The sequence below is a fragment of the Gordionus sp. m RMFG-2023 genome, chromosome 3, assembly GCF_954871325.1.
Source record: "Gordionus sp. m RMFG-2023 chromosome 3, tfGorSpeb1-WG-v2, whole genome shotgun sequence".
In the NCBI taxonomy this organism is placed as follows: domain Eukaryota; kingdom Metazoa; phylum Nematomorpha; class Gordioida; order Chordodea; family Parachordodidae; genus Gordionus; species Gordionus sp. m RMFG-2023.
This window is the reverse complement of record NC_088777.1, coordinates 15,917,777-15,939,178: the sequence shown is the minus strand read 5'-3', so window position 1 is coordinate 15,939,178 and position 21,402 is coordinate 15,917,777. Positions and strand designations below refer to the sequence as shown.

General features: G+C 25.9%; 1 protein-coding gene across 4 annotated transcripts; it reads right to left on the bottom strand.

Annotated features, from left to right (window-relative positions):
- Nucleotides 1-1,803: 1,803 nt before the first annotated feature.
- Nucleotides 1,804-16,628, bottom strand: LOC135926144 (uncharacterized). Of its 4 annotated transcripts, none has more exons than XM_065461867.1 (10): nucleotides 16,557-16,628; nucleotides 16,145-16,321; nucleotides 14,941-15,061; nucleotides 14,743-14,892; nucleotides 12,942-13,110; nucleotides 12,529-12,700; nucleotides 12,015-12,229; nucleotides 10,623-10,762; nucleotides 9,337-9,475; nucleotides 1,804-4,340 (listed from the first exon to the last, which is right to left on the bottom strand). In XM_065461867.1, exons 2-10 carry the CDS (start codon nucleotides 16,306-16,308, stop codon nucleotides 1,987-1,989), a joined length of 3,624 nt encoding a protein of 1,207 aa, XP_065317939.1. In that variant the 5' UTR covers nucleotides 16,309-16,321; nucleotides 16,557-16,628; the 3' UTR covers nucleotides 1,804-1,986. The 4 variants fall into 4 exon arrangements, with proteins under 4 accessions (XP_065317939.1, XP_065317941.1, XP_065317942.1 ...); XM_065461869.1 differs by having other exon boundaries at nucleotides 16,439-16,567; XM_065461870.1 differs by lacking the exon at nucleotides 16,557-16,628 and having other exon boundaries at nucleotides 16,114-16,275.
- Between the last annotated feature and the right edge of the window lie 4,774 nt (nucleotides 16,629-21,402).

Sequence of the window (21,402 nt, the reverse complement as noted above, 5' to 3'; positions counted from 1 at the left end):
AATTTTGAAAATAATAGGTAAATTACGCCAAGGAAAACTTGAAATCGAAATTAATAAATAAAATAACTTAGTAGGTGAATGTGATAAATAAATATAATTAAAATATATATGAGATTAGTGTTGTTAAAAGGCTTATTTTGAGCCGTTTTCTAAAACGGCTAATATTTTTGGATGGAATATTGAGTTAGCCGTTTTAAAAATCGGCTCAAAACGAGCCGTTTAACAACACTATATGGATAGGAATAATATTAACAAATGTAAATTAATATTAACAATAATATTTTGAAAAATATAATCCAGCATCTGCATTTTTTGGCTTGGGGGGGGGGGTGGATTTGTCCCCCTGCCCCCCGTTGCGTACGCGCCTGTATACTAGCATCAATATCATTTATATTTAAAATGTTAGCCTATAATATGTTTGACCTATTATATGAACACTCCAAATAAATATCGAATCAATCTTTTTTTTATTACTTTACATCTGTCAATTCGAAGATGAATGATCTGCAATATAGGTTAGATTGCTATAAAATTAATACCATACATATCAATAAGCCAAATATGACATGCAAGTTTTCTTTGGCCAGCTCATACTTTCAAATACTAAGAAGAAAATCATAAATAATTCTTATTTCTGTATCGTATTCCTGAAAGAAGATAAATAATGAAATTATTTTAACAAACAAGAGTAAAATGCTATTTGCTTATAGGAGAGGAAGCCCAAGTTAAAATTGACGTGTTTGCATTTTGGAAACTCAAAGCTAGAATTCCCAATTTAGCAATACTTGCTAGAAAAATACTTTCTATCTCAGCTACCAGCATTTCGCACCGAGTGAAGGATTTTATTTGTTACTGGTTCGATATTGAATTTAAAAAGAACTTCATTACCTCCAGATAACTTGTATATAATTATATTTATGCATGATAACTATTATGAACCTTCTAATATAAATTTATAAATTCAATTTGTATATTTAAATTTATATTATTTTGTAATCATCTTGTTACGCATAGCTTAAGTTGATATAATTCTTAATCTTTTGTTAAAGATATTTTATAAACTTTTTATGAAAATTGATATTCATATTTTGTTTGTTTTGATTTTTCTTAATTTTGGTTTCAATAATATATAAACATTTACACTCTTTATCATGTGTGTTGCTTTATAGGTGCGCCTATTTTTAAAATTTTTATGACGCTTTGGGGCGCCGCCGGTATAAAAATACAAACACTCCGCTATCGCCGAATAATGTATCAGCGCAAAAATATAGTTATAGGTGTATTTTAGCTTTGATCGCTATAAAAGTTTTATAAAGAAATTTAAATAGAAAAATATCATATACATTTTTTTACAAATATACTTAAGTAAAATACGAAAAAATTATTGCAATAAAATCCTGACTCTGCTCTGATAAAGAGATTAATAATTTTATCATACAGAAATAAATGCACAAATATATAAAATAGTGTTCTGACATGCCTCGGAACATTCAGTTTTTATTATCAAAATCAATTTAATCCATTCTTGGTTTTTTTAAAGAATTTTTTTAATTTGAATTAGGGGTTTGAAATATTTATTTTCTAATATTCAAAATGATGAAATGTTTACATTCAAAATTTATCCTTAAAATCTTCGTAATTATAATTGAATTCGTGTATTTTTTTTATTTCAAATATATACTTTATTAATTAGTAATATTTACAAAATACACTTAAATAATAATGGTAAATTTACTAACAAGGATAACATATATTTTATATTTATGTAAATCACAGAATATATATGTTTTTTAAATACACGTGATAATAATTTTAAGAATTGATTAAAATATCTTTCGCAATAAACATTTTAATTATTATGAGATATAATTTTAAAAAATAATTATTACAAGGAGATTTCAGCGAAAAAATTTAATTTATATAATTATAATAAAACCAAGACCTTTAGAATATTTAAATTTGACATTCAATAAGCGGATAATGTTTTTATATAAACTTGCTGAAATTAAACTTTTCGGACTCTTCTTTTTCATCAATTTTGCTCGATAGTAATTTAGTGGAAGGTTCCAGAGATATGATGCTGATATTCAACGAGTTTTCAGTCGCTTTCAATTTTTTAACTAATACATCATCATCTATTACAATTTTATTAGAAATATCAGTAGATGTGGAATAAACAAGTTCACTTGTATCGAATTTATAATCGTTTGGTAACATAGTGTGGTTTTCCAAAAATTCAGTGTTATTCAATGAGATGTCAGCATCTTCCAATTTATTGAGTATATCAATAACATCATCTGTTACAATTATATTGGAGATATCAGTAGATATAGGAGTAAAATTTACAGTTGTATTTGATTTATAGTCGTTTATGCTGGGGTTATTGGTAAATATTGTATTACTAAAAGAGGATTTTGAATATAAACTTTTATTTGTAACTGCTTTATTTACAAATGTATCATTTAAATTGCCCAAGGTTTTAATTCTGAGAGGAGGTTTAGTAAGTTCATTTATTATACTTTCTATCATTAAACTCCTAGTGGGCGGGAAAGTAACGGTTTTGTTAGAGAAATTTCCTAGTAATGTTACTTGAGTATAATTTAAGATTTTAGTCGTGTTTAACAACTCGGAGTTATTATTTATCACCATATTATTACTTGTTACAATCTCTGATTTATTTGATATAAAAGTGGTTGAATTAAAAGATGAAAAACTATTTTGGGTGAACATTTTAGTGGTGACCGCGGATACATTTATTTGATCTTCAGGAATCGTTGCTTCATCAATATTGATGACCAAATCTTCTCTAGTTACATTAGCATTTACAATAACTATCGAATTTGAAATATTTGTGAAACTTGATAATGTAGTTGTTTCATTCAACTCTGACATGGGGGAACTTGATGATACCAATGTGCCATTATTCAAAATAGTTTCTGTGATGTTATTAGGTATAAATATCTCTGTGTTATTATCAACAGGCTTAACCAAACTTGTATATGTATTGGCAGAACTAAAGTTAGTTATATTTGTGATATTAATTGAAATTTCCTCCTGAACCGGAATAGAATAATTGCTTTTAATGTTAGATGAAATATTGCGAAAAATTGTGATATTGATGGATGGATCCATTACATTGCCTAAAGTGGTATGGTTTTTAAAAAATCTTTCCAGCTTCTCAGATATCTTTTCATTATCACCGTCTGTTTCCATTACTTTATTATGATCTGTAAAATTAAATGTCTCTAATTCAACAAGATCTTCTAATATCTTATTATCTTTTAATTTTTTGGTACTATACATTGAAAATGGAGGTTCTTCTTGTCCTTTCTGAGTTCCATTCAACTTTTGTAATTTTATGGGTGAGATCTTATTCGCCCCATTTAACGATAGTGGGTATAATTTACTAAAAATCTGTGACTGAGCATTCGGTAAAACATATATATCTGGAGAAACAAAATATTTGTACATTTTAGACGATCCATTCAAACGGATGATAGGAGAAATTAGATCAACCGACTCGCTTTGCGATGATAATTTATTCTTCATCGTATCATTCATATCAAATATGTTGCTCTCAAAATCAAACTTGCTAAACATTTCAATCGTTGGCTCTTTCCCGCTATTCCTAAACTTGTAAATGACAATGCTTTCATTTTTATCGCCTTGATTTTCTTCTTTTCGCAGTTTTTTAAAATCATTGACCTTTGGAACAAGCGAGCTTTTATTGTTCAATTGTACCAAATTAATATTTTTTTCAATATAAGTAATATTTTTGTTTTTCGATAACAACTTTTTAATAACATCATCTCTGCCACCCTTTACATTTCTCCTCTCGTAATAATTCTTATTATAGGGCACCTCAGCATTATTTTCTTGGTCGGGCTCAACATTACTATTCTCCTCTAATCTTGACTCCCCAGAATCAACGTCGATTATTCTATTATCCAAGTTATCATTCAATTGATCAAAATAATTCGTTTCCTTTACTCTTTCCTTTTTAATCCTACATTTATCGCACTTCCCTTTACACATATCCAAAAGTACAAAACCCTTACTGTTTTCGTCTATCATACCAAAATTAAATCTGGCTCCTTTAGATTCAGGATAAAGACCCCATGCCAGATGCATAGGGCCGTCTATTATAGGAATATCAAAAGGGTCGGCCCGATACAATTGATCTGTATACTTATTTTCGTTGCTTTCTCTTTTTTGAATGCTTTCAGCGACGTCTAAATTAATTGGTGATGTAAAATTAGAATCAGTTTTCACTTGACGTTTGTTCCTAAAATTATCAGGGACCTTGAGATGAATAGGTCTATTGATGTAAGAATATCCACCTGAGTAATTTATATAAAATAGAAAGTAGTAAAGGTCAATAGTCCTATTTTTTCTGTTTAGACCCAACTGTAGCTGTTTGGTCTTTAGAATCGGCTACATGATGAAGTTAGATTTTTACAATGGTTTCGGTTCGGTTTGGGCCTATATAACTTTTGATAATTATCAAATAAACTTAAACAGTGTTAAGAAGTTTCAGAATTTATTCAAGTTTTATCTATACATTAGTCCCTACATTTTTATTTATATAATATATGTACTACTTTTACAGTTTAAAGTCAGTACATCAGCAGGTATATTAGATTAAATTAATATTATGATTTATTAATATAATATATTCTATCATAATCTACTAGAGTATAAGTATAATATTATGAATGGTTATCTTATATTAAAAATAAATATTTGTTTGAAAATTCTCTTGTAAATTTACCTGGTAGCTAAAGAAAAGTTTAGTATACAATAGAAGTAATTTTTAAATATAGTGCTGTGAAGTAACGTCGAAAAAGTAACGCCATTCGATACCTTCTTCTAAAGGTAACGAGTAACAGTAACGCGTTTCTTTTTTTTTGAATAAAGGTAACGCAATATGTTACTCATTTCTTTATATTTTTTCTTAAAAAATATCAACAAAAAGAAAAACATATTTTATTATATTATAAAATTACTTTTATTTATTTTTTAATTCTTAATATAAATAATTTAAGATGAGGTTTAATACATATCAACCATTTCCTACATTTTTATTTTAAATTCTCGTTGTTAAATTTTTAGTCCAAATTAATATTCAATCAAAATTCAAAGTAATTATTAATAATCATATTATTATTTAATTTATAATTTATTTTAAAAGAATATTATGTCCATAGTAATTACTTTTTCAGATGAAGAAGATTTAACCCTTCCCTGGCCCCAATTTGAAATATATTATAATAAAGAAAATTAATGATACCAAGTCTACATTTGTAAATGTAAATTATGTCCCAACGTAAATATTTAACGTCAATGTCCAGCAGTTCAAACTTAAAAAAGCATTTGAAGGTAAAAAGATGAATTAATATATAATTATTTTAATAATAATAGAATAATATTCTTTCATAATATTATGAAAAGCTTAATCATTAAATAATCTTAAAAAAATTTATTTAAATAAATATATATGGAACAGTGGCGTAGCCAGGATTTATCCAAATTTTACAGAGAATTTCATTATAAATTTTATTTATTATTAAAATACTATATAATCTGATAATATATAATAAAATAAATTTGAAATGTAGAAATTTTATATAGATTATTATATTAAAGATTTATTATACTATTTTTAAAAATAAGATTACAAGTAATTCTTGTTGCACATAATGGTATTTAAAAAAAAATATATAATTTAACAATTATATTTATAATTAATACAAATGATTATATTATCAAAATGTAAATAACTCTTATGGCAAATGTAATGCTTTTATTAAAAATAGTATAATATAAAATATATAAATATTATGACTAAGAATTTATTATAATTAAGTTGTGCATATAAATTTTAATACTAAGAACATATTATAATCATATTGTAATTTTATTATTTGAATTTAAAAAGTGAGAACTACTTATCTCTGAGATAGATTTGGCTATTTAACCTTTTTAAAGTTGAAAATAACCTTTCATTAGTGCAGGAATAGGTTAGGATATAAAATAAAAAAACAATGTTTTGATATGTAGGCAGGGAATCTAAAGTGCATTACACGTGGAAAGGTCTGCAAATCATTTTTTGGTCTCAAAGAGTACACTATTCTGTCAAGATTTCTATATCAAAATTTGACATTTTGTTTTAGAGAACTGAACCTAGATATTTTTCCTGATTCCTTTTTATATGATAATTCTGATCTTATAAAGATAAGAAATTGAAAAATTATCTTTGGCAATCATAATTTCAATCTTAATGTTTTCCTACACAATAAGCTTAGTGAGGGATTAAAAATGCATAAATTTTTAAAAGATTTATCTTCAATTATTGAAAAAGCTAAGTTATTTTTAATAAAAAATTCAGGAATTAATAATATTTAAATTAAAAAAATATCGATAATACATTCTTCAAGAAAAAAAAAATAAATCAAAATTTGAGCAATAAAAAAAAATTGAAACCAATCAACACACACTCATTGAGATGCAGAATCCATCTACGTCAAAGACAAAAATATCACAATCAACTGTTGATGAATTAGTTTTTAATTTTGTAATTTAAGAATTACAACCATTTTCAATTGTAGAAAGCACTGCTTTTATTAATATTATCAAAAAATTGCGGCCATTTAAAAATGTGATGTCTAGACCTACCTTCATATTAAAGATTAACAAAGCATGACACCATGGCACAAAAATTAGTGGATTTATTGTGTACCCCAAAAATTGTCTGTACAACTGTGGATTTTTGGTCAGCTTATCATCGGTATATAAAATATATATTCTATAGATTGATAATATTGTCTTTTTAAAAAGTTCTTATTTAGGGATGATGGTACACTGGTTACACCCAGACACTCTTGAGAGGGTTTCAACCTACTTAGCTTGTAGAAGGCTAAACCAAAAACACACATTTGCTTATCTAGCTAAAATAATCTTTGAAATTTTTACCACATATAAGATACAAAATAAAGTGACCAAATGCATTACCGATAATGCTAGAAATTATATTAAAGCTTTCAAGTAAAAAAAAATTATATAATATATTTATTAAAAATTTATTAAAGTATATGAACAAGGAGAGGAATCGGATGATGAAATAGTTCCTCTGCCATTATTTGATCTATTTGAAAATCAAAATACTAATGATAGTATTGTATACTTATCTAAGCATCATTCTTATTCAGTACATACAATTATTGCAAGTATTGACATTGAAAAGGCACTCAACGATGTCCATTATAAAACCATTTCAAAAATTACATTTTCTAAATGTATGCTATTGTGGAATAACATGGACAATCATCAAACTGTGCAGCTCTTTTTAAGGAAAATATGGGAAGATATTTGATTAAACCGGTTACAACAAGGTGGAACTCTTTTTATAACTCTGTGAAATTAATAGATGGTCTTATTAAGGAGAATTACCAAAAATTTAACTTACAAAGATTCAGATAACGATCGTTCATGGATGAATATTGTATGGTTAGTGTTATGATTTTATAGGTTATGGAACCGATTGCTACGGCTCTTTCAATTTTAGAGAGCGAAGAAAATATGCATTTGGGATATCTCATTCCCACTATAACTATAATAATAATAAAACTTAAAAAAATGGCTTTAGATAATTTCAAGTTTTGTAAGCCGCTTATTAATTCAATCCTGGAAGGCATAGATAAAAGGTTACAGTTCAAATATTGCTTATATTTTATATTTTGATTAGCTTATTTTCAAAGATTCTAACACATCTATAAATATGAATATATACTATCCGCAATTCACCCTTTTATTTAAATTGGATTGGCCCTGGATAAAATTAGAGGTCAACAAAGGAAGAAGGCTAGAACTTATTTTTCCAGTTTGAAAAAAGATATTGATAAAGAGCAGGCTTAATTCCTTTATATAACACACACACCATAATATTTTCTGATAAAGATAAATTATTTTTTGATGAGGAAATGAATGAAGATTTCTGTGAAGTGATCTATCAAGCTTTTTTCAAAATAAATATATTTCTTTAAATATTTTAAATAAATTCCCCGAATTAAAAATTTTATTTTAAATATAATAAAACTCTCCCACCCTCTGCGCCAATTGAACGTGTGTTTGTCACGGCGAAAGCTGTGTTGAGCACTAAGCGCTCTTGTTTGTCTGATCAAAATTTTGAAAATCAATTGTTGCTAAAAATAAATAAAAAATTGTTATACTCTTATAATATATTATTTTTGTATAACTTTATTCATATTATAATTATATATGATATTTTTTTTATAAAAAGATCTTATCTTATTATACATTCTTTTTGTATAGTTTTATTTTATTATATATTGTCGGAGAAAAATAAATATTTTTTTGTATATAATATTAAAATAAATATTTTTTTGTATATAATATTTAATTTTTTTAAGTAACGAGTAGCCCTTTACTTTTTTGAAAAGTCGGTAACTCGCGTTCCTCTTTTGGAAAGGTAACGAGTAACGGTAACGCGTTCCTTTTTTTCAGATGTAACGGTAACGCGTTCCTTTTTTTAGATGTAACGGTAACGCGCTCCTTTTTTTAGATGTAACGGTAACGCGTTTCTTTTTTGTAGTAACGTTTACAGCACTAATTAAATATATAATTCTTATAATTATATATAATTTATCTTCATTATCCTATGTTGGTTTTTCTTTTTGGATATTAATTGGTTCCCTTGTCTATTTTTACTAGCTTGATTATTTTTAAATTCAAACAACTTCAGTTTCTTGTGAAAAATTATTGGTAACTAAGAGGAAAAATAGATTATCATGGAGAATAATACAATCATGTGTATTGGGTCTTGGTTCAAAAATGGGAAATATTTTGAAGAAAATTTTCAATCAAATCTTATTGAGGATGATAATAATAATCTAGAATATTCCTATATTTGCAAATAAACGAATTTTACAATTTAACATAGAATAATATTTTATGTTATATAGGTATATCTAAAACCAAGAAATCGGCCCTGATCATGGTCTGGTTCAGTTTTTAACTGAAATCCACTGTTTTAGATTTGGTCTTCAAAATCACTATCACGTTTCGGTCTTTAAAAATTGACACTAAATCAAATTGGACTGAGCCGTGACCTACACTATTAAAAAAATATTTTTTCAATTAAAGAAGCGATACTTAAATTCAAAATGATTAGTTCTAAGGGTGTATGCTCAATAAAATTTTATAAATTATCGATTACATTCTATTTAATTGATGACATGGAGCCAAGTCAAAAAACATATTCCTGACTAAAGTAAAATGATTTCAAACATTGTAAAAAAATTGTGATATCAAAATTACCAATTTTTTTGGTAAATATTACGAAGAGGTGGAATAGAGATTCAGTGGCCATAGCACTTCCAAAATCATCCGAACTTGACCCATAGAAAGTGTCCATTTCTGGAGATGCGAAACTTGTTTGCGCGTATCTATCCTCAACCTATATTTATTTAATTTTAAATTTATATGTCACTTTATCTAAGAGTTGCGTTAGTGATATGCATCGGGCCTAATCTTTCAAGCCCGGCCTGGCCCAAAAATTTTATAAAAAAGTTTTACCCGGCCCGAACCCGAAATTTTTTAAAAAAGTTTTGCCGGCACGGCCCAAACCCGAAATATTTTTTGAAAAAATTTACCTGCCCGAATTTATTTAAATACAGAAATTAATTTTTACATTAAAATAAACGATACATGTTATATGGGGTCTACTTTCTATAAATAAAATCAAATACTTTTATTTTACATAAAAAATTCAACATAAAATTGATGAATTTAGGTATATTTAAAAAAATTTCAAAAGCCCGACCCGACCCGGCCCGAATTTTCTTAAAAAATATTATGCCACCAGCCCGAACCCGAATCTTTTTTAAAAACGAATCCCGTTCGGGCCGGGTACGGGCCAGGCCTACTTTTGCAGATCTTTAAGTTGCATCGTAAAAAGTATCAGGTCATGTTTCCAATTCTGTGTTATTAAGCAATGAGAAGTTTTTAGAAAAAAAAAATTAAATGCCAAATTATTAACCTTTCTCAAAAGAATGATAAAAATTTTTAAATATAAATTAGTTTAATTTTGTCAGAATTTCGGGTTCCTAGAAATTTTAAAGTGGGAATCGGTTTGGTTTCTATGAATTCAAAGAAAGAAGCTTCGGATTCTAGTTCTGGTTGCTAGATATTTCTCCGGATCTGAGGGATCCTTGGTTGTTATGGTTCCGGTTTAAACTCTTATCTTAATTTTCATTAAAAATATAAAAAAATAATATTTATATTGCACATGATGTATCCTTCATCAATAGTGTTAATAAAAAAATGGAATAATACATATTGTCATTAATATTTTCTCTTAGCTCAAGGGTTAAATATGAAATATATTAATTATTATCGTTTATGTAATGTGAATCGTTGGATCATTTTTTAACTTCAATATGTTAAAATTTACTCTTAATAAAAAATAAAATACACTCAATATAAAATAAAGAGAATGCAATAATGTGGAATTAACCACCCTAAATAATGAATATATTCTGCGTAATGAGTATCAGACTCTAATAATTTTTACTGTCTGACTAAATAATTTTTAAAATAAATACTCTTAAAGAGTTCCCATGAGCTTGCCCAGTAACAACGTCTAAACATTCGAACGGATCTAATGAATTATCGTTAAAGGATGGCATGTAAAAGGGAAAATTCCGGCATAGAGTAGTGAAATTATTCCATCTCCATCCCAGGCCTAAAACAAAATTCGAGTAGAAATTTTACAATCTATATAGGAGAAACCGGGGCACGTTGGGGGGACGGTATTCTACTTCGATTATAATTCAAGCTATTAAGACTGGAAATTTAAGCCTGATATAGATAAAATTAGGTCATATATGATTCACCAAAAAAGATTTTTAAAATATTTAGTATTTTGATTTTTACTAAGCAAAATGTGTCAACATAAAAGTAACAAAAATAATTTCAAACTCGTTTAGAATTTTTATAAATAAAGCTTTTAATTAATAAATAAATTTTAAATATTTTTTAATTTGACAATTATTTAGAATCATAAAAGAATTTTCTGAATGATATTTATAAAATTAGTGGTCTAGGTCATGGTTGGTCATATTAATTATTGAAATTTTTTTTGTTGATTAAAACAAATGAAAATAATTTTCAATGAATATTTATTAAAATATGATTTTTTAATATAATTTACTTTAAATAATATTTTATTTTAATTTTTTTTTACAAAAATTCCTGAAATTTTTCAAAATCTTTAAATTCAATTCAATTTAATTTATTTAATTATTGAATATTATTATATTATCAAAAAATTAAAATACTTTAAAGCCTCTACTATTATCAATATCAAAAAATAAATTTAATTTTATATTTAGATCTCTATTTTATTTGTGGAATAAACTATTCTTATATTGCTGAGAATACCCTGCAGTTAGAATAATTTTATTAGATGTTCCAACATGCCCAATGTATGGCATGGTTGGGCCAGAAAAATTTCATTTTCATATTTACTTATCGAAAAAGCATACTTATAAAATACAAATTAACTATTTCAAATAGCCTATAATTTTAGGATTCAGAACATATTTTATTTACTCATGTTTGAACGAAAAGTGTCCCAACATCTCTGGTTTCTCACATAGGGAAATATGATATGATATGAGATATGATATATTATTAAATCTTTCTTTCTTATGGTTTCTTTAGTGAATTTAATTCAATATGATCTCATCCTTAATTAACTCTTTATCAGAATTTGATCCTTTTTAATAATTCTTTTTTCTAATATTTAAATGGGTTAAAAAGTTATAATTCCCTAGTAATACATCACATTTTTTTGATCTAGTAGGTTTTATATCTATAGTTTTCTTTTTCAAAGCTAATCTTTATTCCAATTATAAGTTATATCTTAAATTTCTTGGTAAAAATTTTAATCCACTAGTTCTTCCTTTCTATTTAAAAAAAAATATGTGACCAACCTATTTGCATATTGATAGGCCCCATCAAGACAATCTCTATTTCACAGGTATCTTCCAGAATTTTCCAAAACATCTTAAGTGGGCAGTTCGGACAAAGATCATGACTTTCGTAACCTAAAGTTAGAGCTTTATCTGGCGAGAAGGCAAAGCGGTTAATATCAGATTTCGCTGAGCATTTGGACATGTAAAAGCCATGATGACAATAACACATTTTTCTAAATGAAGATACATTGATGATTAATTTTAATAACTTTAATATAAAAATTCTATTATAGTTTTAATATAAATAAAATAAGGTTACACTAAAATAATATATATTTAGGATGATTTAACATACTATATTATTTTACCTATGAGATTTAAAAAGTGATATACTTATACTATTTTTTAAAGATGTTTTACATCATAAAATTAAAAAGGAAATGCATATTTAAGTGAGGAAAGTAGGGAGATTTAGACAGTGATATATATTTAAAAAATGATGGAAAAATTTAAAAGGAAATGAATATTTTACTGAGGAAAGTAGGTTCTGCTGTATTGTTTACAAGATCCCCTCTTTCCACCTCCGCAATCCTCCTGATCTTCGCACTCGTTTTCAAACTGACAATACTCACCTCTATTAAGTTGTCGGCATAAACACTTTCCGTTAACAGGGTAACCTCTATTATAACATAACAGGGTGTAATCTTGGAAAGGAATAATGAAATAATGAAATACATTATATTATTCTGAGTTTTGAGAAGTGTTCAAGTTAAACTAACAAATGATATTATAAAAAAGAAAAATTAATGGCTATTAGATTCAAATAATATCGCAATCTACACTTTAATAGCTACTATAAATTTTAAGAAATAGCAGTTAGTCACTTCAATATTTAAAAGTCATGTTATATTTTAAAAATGAGTATTTCACATAAAACAGACTTACTCGAACTAATAGATACATCAGCGCAACTATAGAGGTTGTAATTTTGTCCGTGTAACTCTACGTTCTGGCTCAACCTTAAAATACAATCAGGACAGTTCATGGTGTCCGGAACTGTCCATAACAAGGATTGAACATGCATTGAACCATTGCTACAGCTAGTTTCGGATATCTAAGCATAAATTAAAAATATGTAGATAGCATTTTTGTTGGTTATATTTGTTAAAATTTTACAAAATTTAATTAAAATTATTAAACCAATTTTTTTTCCTATAAATTATTTATTTATTGATTACTTCTTTTTTTTTTTCTTTCTTTCTTTCTTTTTTCTTTCTTTCTTTCTTTCTTTCTTTCTTTCTTTCTTTCTTTCTTTCTTTCTTTCTTTCTTTCTTTCTTTCTTTCTTTCTTTCTTTCTTTCTTTCTTTCTTTCTTTCTTTCTTTCTTTCTTTCTTTCTTTCTTTCTTTCTTTCTTTCTTTCTTTCTTTCTTTCTTTCTTTCTTTCTTTCTTTCTTTCTTTCTTTCTTTCTTTTTCTTTCTTTTTCTTTCTTTTTCTTTCTTTTTCTTTCTTTCTTTTTCTTTCTTTTGTTCTTTCGAATTAATTTAAAGAAAAAAAGAAAGAGTATTGTTTGGAAAGTTTGGATTAAAAAATAGAATTCAATTAGTGTTCTATTAACATTAATGTTATTCAATATATTAATTCCCAGAGAAAAATATTTTTTCCTATCTTTTGGCATATTATAATTATTAATAATGCTATGTTTATATAGTACAAAGTATTACAGCATCCATAAATTATATAGATATACTGTTCAACACAACATAATGATTAATGAATATCTTGTAAGGTATTATATTAATTATTTATAAAATAATTTTAAGATTTTTCAACTATATTATTTAATTCGCCTTAACCCTATTTAATATATAATTATGGTAAAATGCCTCTTATTATTTATCTACTTATGAATATTTTTTATAGAATTTATAAAAAACCTTGGCTAAATATAAATATGATGCACAATGTACTAGATAAATGAGGGTAATTGGATGGGGATAAATTATTTTTAAGATATTTATAATTAAATATATTACCAAAATTACTTTCATACAAATTTTTGAGACTAATAATATAATATTTTGCAAGTTATTAGGGAATAAGAGCTAATTCAAAATCTTCCCGTGGTGATTCATAATAAAGGGGATTCAAAAATTTGATTTTACCAAAAATAAATTTAAGCTTGTACGTAATACCTACCCTGTGAATTTTAGAAACGTTCTATAAACTTTTGAAGACTTACTCTATATTATTTTTTTATATTTTTCATCTAAATTAAAAAACACAAAAATAATATATGACAAATTTGTCTGAAAATTAAAATGGTAGGTACTCTATACATGCTGGAATTCATTTCTGGTAGAATCAAATTCCTAATTTTAAAAATCGTCCCCAGTAAAGAGTTAAAATTGAGATTTCGAAATACCAATGGAGGATTTCGAATTACACTGCATTTATAGTAGGCACGATTCGTTCCGATACGAAATTTTTCACTACACAATTTACATAATCAAGCCAATAATAGGTATAATTTATAAATCTAAATAATAAAATCGCGTGAAAAACATAGACGAATCAGCTGTGATTTTGCTAGCTATTAATTCTGCATCGCGAGGGGCATAAGGGATTAAATAAAAACATTAGTGATATAAATTAATATTAGTATAGGGATGCTAATTAAATTTATCAATAAGATTACATATATAGTATTCAGTTGTAGTCTTTATTAAATTAGAATTCAGTGCTTACGTTATATACTAAATTCCCTTGCGAATCTAATAACTGCAATTTGATAAGTCCAGGAAGGGAGTGAGTAACGTCCCATGTTATTTTGTAAAAGTTTTTTCTTTTAAGCGGAAATGGAACCAAACTTTTAACGGTGTTGCCGCAAGGTGGGTTCTAATAAGTATGGTAACAAACTAATATTTAAATTTTGTTTAAAAAAACTTCGTGCATGAAATCAGTTGATAATTTCCTCGGAAGAGGAAAAGTTAAACGTAAATGGCATAGGGTATGATGGCAGAAAGCGAGTGCCCACAAGGCTAGAAATATGAGTTTCATATGGTAACTTCAGAATTGTTATAAAATATAAGGTATAATGTTATATACTATTTATGTCTTGAAATATTTATTTTTATAGCCTACGTCATTTTATTATTTACTAATGTGCACTATAAAAAACATTTGCTGTAATCAATATAAATACAAAAAAATGTTTTCAGAAAAATTATCTTAATCCAAGGCACATTATTTTGAACATTGGGTATAAATTCCATAAACCCTGTCGATATATTTTTTTAACTCCAAATGATTTTTATTGTAGTAAGGTTAATTATTTATTATTATAATTATTTTTCTTATGACTTATGTTGATATTATAGAAAGATTATTTTACAAATGAATTTCGTTTATTTTAAATAAAAAAAATTAAATTAATTATGTCTGACAAAACACTAAATATTATTTTTTGCATAATAAAATATTAATTAATTTTATTAAATTAAAACTTACACTAGTTGCAAAATCTTTCTTCGATGGAATTAACAATTTTATTATAAATAGATATTTGTGCAGAGTTTAGGAAATGAGTAAAAATTTCTTAACAGAATAATAATGATATATATATAAGGAAAACTTATATAAATAATAAGGTAAATACTAAATAGTTATGGTAAAAAATTATAATTTTCTAAAAAAATTATTAAAGTTTATAATCTAAACGTTGAATTTCATAAATTTTAAGAAGTCCATCCTCATATTTAAAAACTCTTAATTTTAAGGTACTTACATTCTAAACTTTTTAAAAATCATTATCTTCTTTGAATAACAATTACTTTTAAGCTTATTTGCAAAAATAATTTTTTATCATCATTTTAAATAAGAAAATGATATATTTGATTGTCTAATTAATAGTCATTATGTTTTTTATTAAATAAATAAAAAAAATTGGATATGAAATAAAATTATAACTTTGACACACTTTTGTTTCTAATAATATAATTATATTTTTTAAAAAAATAAATCCTTTTTTAAAAAATAACATTTAAATTTGCAAGTTAATAATTTTGTGATTATGGCCAGTGGCATCGCAGGACAAGGGAAGGACTAAATAAATTTAACTTGAGCATCCAATAATATTTTATAGGGAAACTTCAACTTCTGCCCAGAGCCATTTAGCAATGACAAAAAGAGAGGATGATCTAGGGGTTGCATGCTTGATAGTAGAGTTTCGACACAGCAGGCAACAACCGGGATGCATTCCTTTTGTTTGCAAGTGGCAGATAAAGGGGTGTCAATAAGAATTCGAGATCTCATTTTAAATAATTTTCTAGTTGTTGATTATAAAAAAATTTATATAAAAAAGTGAATAAAAATGTAATAAAAATAATTCTCTTGTCCATTACTGTTAAACTCAATATTTTAGCCAGAAAAATATTGACTAAACCATGCGGTTCAAATCTTTGTGGCATCTATGACCAAATTCTTCTTGATTAATATTTCTGGATAAAATATTGAGTTAGCCGTTTTTAAAAATTAGCTCAAATTGAGCCGTTTAACAATACCATTCTTGTCGCCAAGCCAAAAAATCTTTGTACCACAGGAGATAAATTTTTAATCATAATAATAAATGATGGATTATCAAAAAGGGACATTGGCTGACAATTATAAAATCATCTACATTAAATTTATCACTCGATTTTGATAAACATCTGAACGTATATTAAGATTAATAAGTAGTTTGTCGTTTTTTTTGGGTATCGTCACCTCTATGTCAGAAATACTGCGATATTTTCTATCTCCAAAAAATTGGGCATGAACATTCTAAAAAATAAAAATACTATAGAGTTTAAACAAATACATTCAGGAGTTTTAAGGTTATAATAACTACTAGATTCATTAGAGGATATACTTTTAGTGCATTTTAAACACCTAAATTTATAGCCAACTTATGCTTGTTCATTAGGTTGAAAATATATTTCAAATTTTAAAAAAGAAAATTGATGTTGGGGTTATAAAGACTATCATCTTCCTCCAGTGTAATTTCATTAATATTATGTGTCTGGCTCACTTACATCCATATTAATTTGCATAGACATTACAAATATTTTATACCATTTGGTTTGGATTTACAATACAAATTTAGAAAATATTAATTTCAATTTTAAAATTAGAGAATAAAATATAAAAATTATAATTAATATTCATTTTTATTTTAAAAGTAGCGAAGTAGTGCGCTACCTTGGCAACTTTAAAAACAATAGCTAACACTAAATAACCGCACGCCTTACACCACATTCATTATATAAAATACGCTGTATCTTTGTATTCTCCGCCTCAAATTCGCGTTAACTGGGAATGAGGGGTTACCATACATTTACAGTTCGCATGAATTGGTGGTGCAGTATACATGTTGTATTTTTGTGTATTTTACCAGCGGCATGAATTTGTGTTAACTGTTAGTGCAAGGTTAGGCGTCTTAAATATCGGATTTTAAATTGCGATTCAAAGATCAAATATGTCTAAAGACATTAAGGCTTTTTCCAATATTTAAAAAGATCTTTATAGACATTATTTGTTATTTATGGTTATTTAATATAGAGAGGTAAAATAGTAATATCTCATTAGCATATTTAGAATCGAGTTATATTTTCGAAAATTTGATATGAATCTTAATTTCATATAAATATATAGCCAAAAGCATGAAGTTTGCCAAACTTTTGTAAGCACTTACTTTAAGGCTCAGGCCAATATATAAGGCAGAGACCAGCAGGCCCGGCCTGCGGCCCGGGTACACGGGCCGAGCCCTATTTTAATTTTTTTTAAAAATATCCGCGCCAGGCCGGGCCTGAAATTTTTTTTAGATAGCCGGGCAGTGCCTAAAAATTTTTTTAAAACATTTCCAGGCCGGGCCTGACCGAGCTAAAAAACACTTATATCCAGAGCAAATAACAGGGTTGGCAAGTACGTCAATTGACCGGTCAATTGTTTAAAATTTTATTGGTGAATAAATATATTGTTTTAATTAAATAATATGTATTTAAAGCTATTTAGCAATCTAATTAGGTTACAGTTTATTTAAATATATTTGTCATTCAAGGCATCGATTTAATTATAATTTTTAAAATATAAGATTTTCATATAAATATTGTTAGATTTTGAATATAAATAAAAAAATTTTTCTCATTATTTAATAATTTAATTAGATCTCAATATATAAATAAATATAGTAATTTTGCTAAAGCATGGTTCGAGAAAATTATAATTGCCAATTTATATTACAATATGTACATTTATCCAAACAAGATGGGCAGCGTCAATAAAATGTAAGGAGCAAATATAAATATGTAAGAAAGCCCTGAGAAAAACTGTTGAGGTTGTTGAATATCTGTCAGAAAGAAATTACCAAATATATTAAATGAAGAAATATTTATATTTTGGATTTAAAAAAGAAGAAGTAATCTTCAGACTGAAAAGGCAGATATGCTTCTCTTTCCTCATGATCATTTGTAAATTTTTTATATCTTTCCTGAGTATAGGGTTTCGTCATTCATGCTAGTTATTTACTTTGCGAACTGTCAAATATTTATTACATTTGTTATATTTTACCATGAGTCCTGAAAGTTTTTCTAATCCAACATTTTTCATTATTTTTTTTTTAAAATATGATATAATGCATTTCTTTTGTTATAAATTATATTATATTGTGCAAATAGATAATATTCTCAAAATACTATTTACATACATGCATTTTTTAAATAGCCACTTATTTTTATTTTATAGTAAATACAATATATTATATTCTCAAAATATCCATTTTTAAAAATATTAGTTTTATTTTTATAAATGCAATATATAATATAGTATATTCTCAAAATATTAATTACTTCCTTTTTTATAAATACCAGTTTTATTTTTTTTTATAGATACAATATAATATAATATATTCCTTTATCATATATTTTATAAATAAAAATTAAAATTATCACACAAGAATATATTATAATCTCAAAATATTATTTACAGAAATATTTTATAGTATGAATTTGTAATATACTAAGTTGTTTAGAATAAAAAAAGATAAAATGTGGAATATGCTTATCAAATGATAATACTCGCTGAAAAATACGGTAAAATACCGAATAGCTGAATTTTTGTATACACTAGGTCGAATATAATTTAAAAATTTTTTCAAAAAAATCCGCACCGTGTGGTGCAAATGATACCTCTTGCAGGTCTCTGATATAAGGCTCAGTATATATTTTTATTTAATAAATTAATCGTTTCATAGGTGTAGCCAAGATTTTTCTGAAAAGAAGAGGGAAAGTAGGCAAGTTTTTCATTCTTGAATTTTATGATATTTACCAGAAAATGTAAATTTTGGAAGTGGGGAAGCGTCACCAGACTAAGGTTGACAGGTCGGTCAATTGACAGGGAAGAAAAAAAATGAAAAATATACTTGACAAAAGAAAAAACAATATAAATACATATGATCACAATGCTGCTGACAAGATATGAAATTTTGAATACTAGTTCAGAGTTTAAAAATTTTAATTTAAAAAGTATAATATATTTTAAAAACCCGTTAGTATCCTGGATCGTAAAGGCTAGTGACCCCTCTGGGTAACACACGTTCAACTGACGCGGAGCATGTGAGGGTTGTATTATATTTGATACATAAAAATTTTAATTGAGGGAATATACTAAGAATAATTATAGAATAGTTCTTATTTTCAAAAGAATTTATTAGATCGACTTTTCAAGAATCTTTATTCAAATCCTATTCAAACTATTTTTATAGGAATTTATATTTTTACCTTCATTGTATTTTTTGATTTGAACTATTGGGCATCGAGGTTGAATATTAGAACTAGGGCACATTCTTAACTTATAGAGTGCATACACAGGACCCTTAATTTTCTTTAACTCTGAACAAATGCTTCATACTGGGGTCAGGGCAAATTAGATCATCTTTATCTGAAGAAATAAGATTGACTCAATTTAATTCAATCAACAATTTGGACTGTATAAAATTCAACAAAAAATATGTAATAAATAAAATAAACTGAAGAAATTTAATGGTTAATTAAAATTAAAACTCAGCTTAAACTATCTAAAATTTTTTTAAAATATATAATATATGAAAAAATTTCTAAAACGTTACTCTTTACGTTTTGAAATAAATAACGAATGGCATTCCTCTTCCACAAAACACCGTTAGTAACAATAATAGTTTAATCAGCTAGTATTGCAAAACAGCCTGATTTAGATCGATTTTTAAGAACCGATTAAGATTTGACTCAAAATAATATTATGTAAGCCTGGAAATTTTGCACAAAAATAGCTTTAGACTTCGTACTACTGGAAATAAAAACAATTTATTCTTTAAAATAATAATGCTCCCAAACATAATAATTTCATTTCCCAAGTATATTTACATACTAAAATATAATATAAAAAACATATAACTTAAATAAAATATAAATTAGAATATAAGCATGTTATAAACACATGATGGCTAGCTAGGATTGAGAAAACTATTTTATTAAAATTAAAATAAAAAGTTACATTGTGATTATATATATATAATTTTCACGTTATATAATATTATTTTAGAATATAAATTTGAATGTTGTTATATAAAATATAAAGAAAAAAAAGTTAAAGTAGAAATCGCGATATATTTTATAAAAGGTTATTTGAATATTATAGTCAATATTATAATTTATTTTATTTAATATTATTATTTATTTAAATTAATTTTATAATATTTATAATATTTTTATTATTATTATAATTTATTATAATTTATTATAATTATTATTTAAATTAATTTATTTTAATTAATATTAAAATATTATTTTTTAACATCTATAACAAAACCTAAAGCAAAATACTAGCTTTTAAGTAAAATTAGATAAATAATTTTCTTAAGATGATGAAATATTTCGTGCAAGTAATAAAATGTTTTTTCAATAATTTGAAAATAACATAAAGTAAAATAAAAGATGATATAATTAAAATAAATTACTAATAACAATGGCAAGGTTTGGACCTCTATTTTCTAAATATTGAATCTTACATAACATTATTTAGACTAAAATCATTTAGTCTTATTGGGCCGTGAGCCGTTTAAAAAAGTGATCACCGACGTTTACAACACTAATAATATATTTCTATAGGTGAAAATTTATTTTTTCTATGATATACATTTATAATAAATTATAAATGCAATAATCTTTTGAATAAATAGATTTAAATTTGTGGAGGCATGCCCTACGTCCTATAATGGGGTTTGGGAGGAGGCCCCTTAAGTTTGGGCATATGGGCCATTCCACGTCAAATCGATCACGATTTGGCAGACCCCTTTTAAAATTGTTAAAAATTTCTGAAATTATTTAGATAAAATTA